The 9,885-nt window shown below is 48.5% G+C and overlaps 1 protein-coding gene across 1 annotated transcript; it reads left to right on the forward strand.

Moving 5' to 3' along the window:
- The first annotated feature begins 2,752 nt into the window (after positions 1-2,752).
- PRLHR (prolactin releasing hormone receptor) lies at positions 2,753-5,124 on the forward strand. Its single transcript, XM_012001106.1, has 2 exons — positions 2,753-2,929; positions 3,195-5,124. The coding sequence occupies exon 2, from the start codon at positions 3,201-3,203 to the stop codon at positions 4,311-4,313; it is 1,113 nt and encodes a 370-aa protein (XP_011856496.1). The 5' UTR covers positions 2,753-2,929; positions 3,195-3,200; the 3' UTR covers positions 4,314-5,124.
- The last annotated feature ends 4,761 nt before the right edge of the window (positions 5,125-9,885 follow it).

Below are 9,885 nucleotides of genomic sequence, written 5' to 3' on the forward strand. Positions count from 1 at the left end.
TCTGAACATTAGTATGATGTAATCATGATGTGCTGGCTGGGAGAGGGACTAGCCTTAACTCCAGTGAGAAGAGGGAATGAAGCTCTAATAGGCTACATTAAATCTTCATTCCCTCTTCAAAGGAGAGCTGTTCACTTCCTTTCCACCTTGCAAATATTGATAATACTAAAATGCTTGCCTGAGTTTATTTGGAATTTGGCAAATGATCAACTCTTTCCTCTGGAGGGTGCCCCAATATTGAAACTTCAAATATCCTTGTTTGCATGACCTTTAGTTATTGAAAAAGTTTTCTTCATATTATTACTTTTACTATTACATATGATAATTGACCAATATAATAATATTGACCAGAATGATGGCTCTAGTTAGGAGGCCTAACAACAACCCAAATCCTTTTTCATTGACTTTACTGCAATTTGCTCTGCTTAAGAGATTTTGAAACAAAAGAGTGCCCCTGCTCTTGCATGCATAAAACCCTGCAGGTGAAAATGATGAGAAAAATTACTGGGCAAGGTATTAGGCAGGCACTGATTGTATCCTATTTAGAACTCTGCAATAAAAATATATATGTAATACTGAGGCTGGGTGCAGTGGCTCATGCTTGTAATCCCAAAACTTTGGGAGTCTGAAGCAGGAGGATTGCTTGAGCCCAGGAGTTTAATTAGCCTGGGCAACATGGCAAAACCTCACCTCTACAAAAAATAAGGCCGGGCGCAGTGGCTCATGCCTGTAATTCCAGCACTTTGGGAGGCCGAGGCAGGAGGATCACGAGGTCAAGAGATCAAGACCATCCTGGCCAACATGGTGAATGTTAAAAATACAATAGACACCCCATCTCTATTAAAAATACAAAATTAGCTGGGCATGGTGGCACGTGCCTGTAGTCCCAGCTACTCAGGAGGCCGAGGCAGGAGAATCGCTTGAATCCAGGAGGCAGAAGTTGCGGTGAGCTGAGATCGCACCACTGCACTCCAGCCTGGTGACAGAGCGAGACTCCGCCTCAAAACAAACAAAGAAAGAAACAAACAAAAATTAGTCAGGCATGGTGGTACACTCCCGTAGTTCCAGCTACTTGAGAGGCTGAGAGGTGGGAGGATCACTTTGGCCTGGGAGGTCAAGGCTGCGGTGAGCCATGATTGCACCACTGCACTCCAGCCTGGGTGACAGAGTGAGATCTTGTCCTAACATATACATGTATACACACACACACTGGTTTTAGCTAAATTGATTATAACTCAGGGACCGTCAGTTTAGGATGGATAGAGGTGCATTACATTGATTACTTTTGTTCCAGTGTTGACTTTTTTTTCTATATGAGTGATTCATTTAAATTTGGAGGATGGAATAAATTGCTATTAGTTTCCAGTCTAACTAGAATATCTGCAGCCACAGAGGACAAAGTACAAGGACTTATCAGAGAGGAGACAATGAAGCTCCATCCTCTGGAAAAAGGAAACAAGAGGCTGAGGGAATGAGATAGCTTCTAAGAAGGGAGCTTACAAAGGCCCCTCCTCCCCTGGCTCCTGCCCCATGGGCCAGGCTAATTTGCATTTCAATGAGGACTTAGTACTACTGAAGATTTTATGAAACGCCTAAGCTTCTCAAATGTTTGTTACTTTTGTTGCCCTAGCTGAAATCTGCAATTACCAGTATTTTTTTAAAATCCTAAAGTGAAGTGAAGAGGCCTGTGGGTGTTCATTCAAGGAGGGAGAGGGTCGAGTCCCAGTCCAGGAACTACTCTATGCTGGGAGAAACAGGCAGTACGGCACAGGTCGCGGTAGCCGAGAAAGAAAGCGAGAGAAAGGGTGAGCCGGGGAGTCACTGGGCCAGACACTGAAGTGTGCCTGTGTAGAATAACTGGCAGGAGGGCTGCATTTTCTGACCCCAGGAGGTAAAAGACGACGCCGTACTTGGCACTGAGTGCGGTGACCCGCAAGAGGAGCAAAAGTCATGACCCTCCGACCCCCAAGCCCCCGACTCAGCTGCCTCCACTCCACCCTACTCTTCTCAGACCCAGTCCAGAAAGCAGGCGGCGAGGCAGCTCTGAACCGGGCAAGGTTACTTCTCCAAATATCTCGGATCCAGAGAGGGGCAGGAATTCTCTAATCGTCGTCCCCTGCCTCTCCCTACAGCATCCGCCCCAGGCGCGGCAGAGCCAGCGGGAGCTGTCCGTGGTGCTGACTTCTGCCGTTGGTTGGGCCGGACCCGCCGCCCGCTGAGCGCGCTGCAGCCAAACAGGGGGCTCGTGTGGCGGGGGCGCGGGAGGCTGAGGGTCCTCAGGTCCGCAACCAGCGCCAGGCTTTGCTGTTAAATCCCAGCCCGAGCCCTGTAGCGTCTCTGCCCTCCGCAACCTGGCCGCTAGGCAGGACCCAGCGCTTAAGAACGGGTCTGTCGTGCCTCTCTCAAGCCCCCAGCTGCACTGTAATCTCCCACCGCTACTTCCTCCCCCGCTCCTTCCCTCCTAAGACTGCACCGGGTCCTCCCGATAGCCTGACGCTTCGCGCCTCTCCTCTGCCCTCCTCCACTGCGCGCTCCTCCGGAGCGTGACCCTCCAGGGGCCGTGCAAGCTCCTGCAGTCGAGATTCGTCCTCCTCGCTGCTCTGGCCAGGTTTGCCGGCCCCTCCTCCCGTTTCGGATCCCATCCTCCCCACACTGTCCTCTTCACTAGTTCTCTAAGCACCGAGCAGGGCAGAGCGCGCTCCACCCCCATTTTCCATACATGGGAGCTGGAGTGGGGGGCGGAGCTGAGGGGAGGCTCTCCCAGTCCCCTTCAGAAGCTGCTAGCCCACTGGGAACATTTGGATCCGTTCAGCTCCCGTGGAGAAGCGAGACCGGATCACCGACGTGGGCAGAGGACTGCCGGGGGCCAGCAGAAATTCTGCCCCTTCTTCCCGCGAGCGCTTTCCCGCCCTCCAAACCCCACTCCCAGGTAGGATCGCGCTCCTGGGTTTGCCTGCGTGGACTGCGAGGACCGTAAATAGAGGCGGAAGCGTTTAAATAAGCCGTGTGTTCTAACCGTGCTTAGGTTTATTTTACAGGGGTGGGAGGACAGCCCTTTTTGTTACTTTTGCTGTTGTTCTGTGGCCGGTAATTCCCAAGGGAGGACTCGGGCGATGGGGGAGGGGCGCGGCTGGTGTAAGAGGTCGGATGGAGAATGGGAAGGGAAGTGACGGACTTTGATTACCTTCGAACAGGTGGCCATGGCCTCATCGCCCACTCGGGGCCCCAGGGTTTCTGACTTATTTTCTGGGCTGCCGCCGGCGGTCACAACTCCCGCCAACCAGAGCGCAGAGGCCTCGGCGGGCAACGGGTCGGTGGCTGGCGCTGACGCTCCGGCCATCACGCCCTTCCAGAGCCTGCAGCTGGTGCATCAGCTGAAGGGGCTGATCGTGCTGCTCTACAGCGTCGTTGTGGTCGTGGGGCTGGTGGGCAACTGCCTGCTGGTGCTGGTGATCGCGCGGGTGCGCCGGCTGCACAACGTGACCAACTTCCTCATCGGTAACCTCGCCTTGTCCGACGTGCTCATGTGCGCCGCCTGCGTGCCGCTCACGCTGGCCTACGCCTTCGAGCCACGCGGCTGGGTGTTCGGCGGCGGCCTGTGCCACCTGGTCTTCTTCCTGCAGCCGGTCACCGTCTACGTGTCGGTGTTCACGCTCACCACCATCGCAGTAGACCGCTACGTCGTGCTGGTGCACCCGCTGCGGCGGCGCATCTCGCTGCGCCTCAGCGCCTACGCGGTGCTGGCCATCTGGGCGCTGTCCGCGGTGCTGGCGCTGCCTGCTGCCATGCACACTTATCACGTGGAGCTCAAGCCACACGACGTGCGCCTCTGCGAGGAGTTCTGGGGTTCCCAGGAGCGCCAGCGCCAGCTCTACGCCTGGGGGCTGCTGCTGGTCACCTATCTGCTCCCTCTGCTGGTCATCCTCCTCTCATACGTCCGGGTGTCCGTGAAGCTCCGCAACCGCGTGGTGCCCGGCTGCGTGACCCAGAGCCAGGCCGACTGGGACCGCGCGCGGCGCCGGCGCACCTTCTGCTTGCTGGTAGTGGTCGTGGTGGTGTTCGCCGTCTGCTGGCTGCCGCTACACATCTTCAACCTGCTGCGGGACCTCGACCCGCGCGCCATCGACCCCTACGCGTTTGGGCTGGTGCAGCTGCTCTGCCACTGGCTCGCCATGAGCTCGGCCTGCTACAACCCCTTCATCTACGCCTGGCTGCACGACAGCTTCCGCGAGGAGCTGCGCAAACTGTTGCTCGCTTGGCCACGCAAGATCGCGCCCCATGGCCAGAATATGACTGTCAGCGTGGTCATCTGATGCCACTTAGCCAGGCCTTGGTCAAGGAGCTGCATTTCCACTGGCCTCCGAGGGCACCACTCGAGGTCAACCTGGAGAGCTTATTCTCAGCACCAGAGCTAGCAAAGCCAACAGAGGGCAACATTTCCAGCCCAGCCCTCTTGTCCGGCTGTCTGTCTTGTCCTTGTGTCTTTGTAAAATGTTAAGTGGGCTTTGGTGAGAGTCTTGCTCTTTGCTTGGGGGTAAGCCAGAGAGAGGGAAGAGGATTTATTATTTCTTCTTTATGCCCTTGAAGGACAAACAAAAACTTTTTCTCCATGTTCAGAAAAGTATTTCAGAACCATGATTGCCTTCCTGGCATCCCCTCCTCCTGCTCATTGGTGAAATGCACAGTGTGAATGGGATTTAAAAGAAATGCGTTGGGCTTGGTAAAGATTTTCAGTTTGCCTTCAGAAAAAGGACTCAGCTGAGAGGATCCTGATATTGCTTAGTGCATTTGAACCCTTGCATTTCTAGAATTTCAGGTAAATATGTATTAAAAATCTACGTCTAGGATTTCAGCATTTCCTGAATAAGACCTTTATATGCCCAAAGGGTCCTTTTAAAACCACTTGAGTTTATAGTACAAAAACACCTACAAGCTCCCTTTAGAAAGGTCTTGCTTTTGTTTCTCCCCTTTCCTCCCCAACTACTATCTAAAAATTTTGAGACGAATTAGTCAATGAAGAGATAGATAAAAACAGATAAAGAGGAAAAGGTCCAATTCACTTAAGAGGGCATTTAATTGTACATAAGGACAGACATCCTCTGTGTATGTGTGTTTGTGTATGTGTGTGTACACATTCAGTGTTTGCCACAAAGTGGGCACTCAAATATTTGGTTTTCTGAATACTCAATGTAAACTGTGTGGCATGGCATTCTCTTGCAGTCTCTAATTGCTCACTTGCAACAGATCAACAGCTGTCATCTGACTGCTCAGCACCTGCTCTATAGTGATTCTTGGAACATGATCAACCCAGAAATCAAGAACCAGCAGAAGTTTACTTAAGGACAGAACAGAAGAATAAGCTACCATCCACATGCTGTGTAGATCAAACACTAATTACTTCCAGGGTTAAGGGAACAGGTGAAGACTGTGGAGCATGATACCAGGCTGATAATCATCACCTTAACCTCCTGTGAGTTCTGTAAATGAGGACAAGTGCCTTGGGACAAGGGTCTCCACACTGTTGGAACAGCAACTCGGGCAGTGAGGACAGGAGTCTTGGGAAATGATACATAATATCCAGCTGTCACATCAGCCTCTGTGTTCCCAGTAACTCAGTCACCATCCGTAAGGTTCAACTACTTTCCCAACTCACTGAACGCAAGAATCACTGTTTCCCTCCTCCTGCTTCTCTTATTCTCAGAAATAAGCTCATTCCTTCATTAAAATGTGCACTAAAAGGAAAGAGGGATGATACGGGAATGACAAGTGTTTAGTCCTATTACATTCATGTCAATAACCACGGTGGGAGTGGGAGTGATCACGGTTGGGCTGGTTAGCATAGGAGTCTTTAGTAGTTACTGGGCTAGACTTTTTGCACACAATAAAGGGTAGGAAAGGCTAGTTTGGGAGAAAGGAAAAGGCAGGCAAAGATGGTATGGAGGCTATCTCTGGCAATGGTGCTAAATGAACTTGAGCTTCATCCATGGATTGGAGAACAAAGAACCTGTGTGCTAACACTGCAGCCCATCCCGCCCCAGATGAGTTCATCTCCCAGGCATCCTGAGGATAGCTTCTCTGCTTCTAGCAGCTCTATTACTTGGGAGGCTCAGGGCCAGACATTTCCCATTCCCTTTGATTGCTTTGATGGTCATGTGTGGAGAGTGTAGGTGGTAGGGGGAAGGAGAGGGATTATTTGGGGAGGGATCTGATTCATTGTGGGCTCTTTGTTGGAAGGTTTGAATCACTGGTTCTCAGCCCTGGCTACTCCTAGAATCACCTGGGGAACTTTTTTTTTTAAATTGATGTCTGGGCCCTCCTCCTAAGAGTCTAATTGATTTGAGATGGTGCCTGGACACTAGCATTTTCCAAAGCACTTCAGGGGATTTTAATGTGAAACCAAAATTAAGCACCTTAAGAATTATCCTTTCTAGGCCCAGGAGTGGTGGCTCAGACCTGTAATCCCAGCACTTTGGGAGACCAAGGCAGGCAGATCACGAGGTCAGGAGTTTGAGACCAGCCTGACCAACATGGTGAAACCCCATCTCTACTAAAAATACAAAAATTAGCCGGGTGTGGCGGTGCACACCTGTAATCCCAGCTACTCAGGAGGCTGAGGCCGGAGGATTTCTTGAACCTGGGGAGGAAGAGGTTGCAGTGAGCTGAGATTGTGCCACTGTACTCCAACCTGGGTGACAGAGCAAGACTCCGTCTCGGGGTTGGGTGGGGGTGGGGGTGGGGAAATATCCTCTTTCTAATGAATCTTAGAAACGTCCGAATGAAGCTTTAGTTGCACCTGTGAAAGGTGTTAATAATTTGGAGTTGAATTGGATGGTGTTACATGTCATACTTAGAGAATACTCTTTTAGTCTTCAGATAATACCTGCTCAATCAGAGGCAAATTATTGAAATCCAAATATATAGGGATTCATTCAACAGTTTACTTACATATTTCTTTTGTATCAGTCCAATCAAGTCAGAAGGAATGTCATCATTCAACCTTAGTTCAATTGTATTTTAAATTTACATACCATGGCCTGGTACCATGGCTCACATCTGCAATTCCAAAACTTTGGGAGACTGAAGGGGGAGAATTGCTTGCACCCAGGAGTTCAAGACCAGTCTGGGAAATACGGCAAAACTCCATCTCTACAAAAAATAGCTGGACATAATGGTGCACACCTGCGGTCCCAGCTACTTGGGACGCCAAGGCAGGAGGATCACTGTAGCCTGGGAGGATCACTAGGCTGCAGTGAGCTGTCATTACACCACTGACTCCAGTCTCAGTGACAGAGCAAAACCTAGTCTCAAACAAACAAAAAACCAAAAATAATTTACATAGCATGAATTATTTTGAATCCTGGTTGTCAGGGTGTTAGAAAAAGTGCTCCCTGATTAGCTTAAGTTTATATCAACTATGAAGAACAAGCATCTCCATTAACTACTGGAAAAGTTGCCACTGGTTTCTGTCATGCCTACAACTTAAGTTTGAAACACTTACATGGACTTTATAAACAGTCTAAAGAGGTTGGAGAATTAGGTTGTGCTTATAAACATCTTTCTATATTATGAAAACTGGCAACTGAACAGCAATTCTCACAACATCTGGTATCTGTTTGGGACTAGTTTATAAATCAAACCAAATTTCAAAAAAATCAGAGGTGAGTCCCAGAGAGAACTGCATAGGATTGTAGGTAGAAAAATTTAATAATTCATTTTGGTTAATATCAAGCATCTAAGATGTATACATAGGGCTCTTCCTGCAAGGAGTAATATAGGCAGGCAAACTGGGAACTGAGCCAGTGGTACTTGGCAGCAGCCCTTCTCAAAGCTGATGGGAGGTTCTGTAATCCTCTTTGCAAGCATTGTCACCAGGTCTCACTTTTGGCAGCCATTCAATAGATTTATCTCACTAAACTGGCAGAAGAGCGTTTCAATGTATGCTCCAACAGCTACCTGGAAATAGCAATTGTGAGAGATGCTAAGGTAATGATTCCAATTCCTATAACCATCTGATTTTTTGTCCTTGTGAATTTTCAATCTGCTGTTTTACTGGGATAGCTAAGTTCCAGGTTTGTTTTTTCAGGTAGGCTAACCCACCACCTCTGTCCTGTGATTTCCTTCCTGAACATCTAGTAGTCTTTCAAATGCAAGGCACAAAACTAACCTCAAGAGTGTGGTTAGATCTGGGGTTGAACACAGGGCCTGTCCCCTCACAGACGAGAGGTCAGGAGCACCTTTGTTTCCCAAGGCAGGTTCTTGATTGATTTACCTCCCTGCGTTGATGTCTTTGCTGTGTAAAATGCACATGTTGCTGAATCACATGTGAAGCTCTACATGCTGGGGTTTATACTGTTTGACATTTTGTGGGAGCTCAATAAATACTAAATCAGCACAGTCTTCAGTCACGGGATTAATAAACCAAGCCAGTTATACACATGGGGTAACTCCACAACCTCAGGATAGCCAGAGTCAAAGCAAGGATAAATCATGTCAAGGAAAACAGGCTACTCCATCTAGATTTGTCAACTCCACCTTATTCCAGAAATGAACTGTTCATTCTGGGTCTTCTGTGACTCCCTGCCCCCAACCTCAGTAAGGCCAGCATTTAAATATATGGCATCAAGCTGTCTACTCCCCAAGACTGCATGTGCCTAAATCCATGGGTCCATCAAAATGAGAACTTCATGCCTAATTTCTATACCATCAAATATCAGTTATTTAAATGTTTGCATTTTATCACCCATTTCTCACATATAACTTGGGAAGGTCTAACATCCCACATGTGGGTCTATAAGCAAAATCATGAAGTTTCTAAAATGTTCATGATGGAGTCAAAGATTTTTCGGTACACCTAAAATACCATCTAAAAATGGACATATATATATACCTTTTCAGCGACTCACTTATCCTGCAAAGGAAACTAGTATACAGATGTGGGAAATGTAAAATATTTGGATGGATGAGAGTTACAATCTTGTTAAGACTGCACATTTTCCTACCAATCTTTGGAAGCAGAAAGTCTCATTTTGAAAACTGAACATGCACTCCTCTCACAGGTTTTTGAATTTTCTTTGCTTTTAACACAATTCCTCTCTTTCCCACACTTTATTTTTCATGCCTTTTTCTGCTACTTTTTCATATTATCTATATCTCCTCTCTGAAGCCCCTTCTGCCTCAGTGAAGGGGAACTGGTGGGATTCAAGCACCCATCTCCTGGTCAATCACTACAAAGTGAAAGATGATGGTGAGAACCCTGGCTAATTCCACTGCACAAGGCAGTCTGCACCGAGCTCCTACAAGGCTGCAGTGTGTTGTTATTTCCCACCCACTGTGGGTTCTCGGAGTTCACACAATTGGTCATTTTGCAGTGAAACTCCAGGCTCAGGTGGATAACAGGAGTTTGCACAGACTCTCCACAGGGCTGTCAACCTGATAAGTCTCACAGAGAGCTCTCCAGAGGAGCCTAACAATGAAAGGTCAAATGTGTTTCGTTTTTATGTTTGGTGCTGGAGTAAAGAAACTGGAGTCAAAAAAAAGCAAAGGAGAAACAGTCTCTGCTTTTAAGCATTCTCTGCCTCTCTGCCTCCCTCAGCTCTCACAATATCCTCTTCTTAACTTGCTGATGACTAAATCCCCTGGTCTCAGGACCCATCTCCTCCTTCTGAAATGACGTCCAATGAAAAATGGAAAGCTATATGGTGAAACTCCTTTTTGCTCCCCGCCCAGTTATTGCCAAGCAATGAAAACACTCTTTTGACCTGGAAAAATTAAGCAAAGACTCCAGGTTTGAGCTCTAGGTTAGCAGTCAGGCACTGGGCTTTCCTCCCTAGCCTATACCACAGTCCCTCTGGGGTCTTCTTCCTAGAAGGTTGGCCCACCACCTGG

The sequence above is a fragment of the Mandrillus leucophaeus genome, unplaced genomic scaffold (assembly GCF_000951045.1).
Source record: "Mandrillus leucophaeus isolate KB7577 unplaced genomic scaffold, Mleu.le_1.0 Scaffold65, whole genome shotgun sequence".
NCBI lineage: Eukaryota > Metazoa > Chordata > Mammalia > Primates > Cercopithecidae > Mandrillus > Mandrillus leucophaeus.

What these genes read in the sequence shown, in the direction of transcription:
- PRLHR (XM_012001106.1), top strand. Translation starts at nt 3,201, where the DNA reads ATGGCCTCATCGCCCACTCGGGGCCCCAGGGTTTCTGACTTATTTTCT.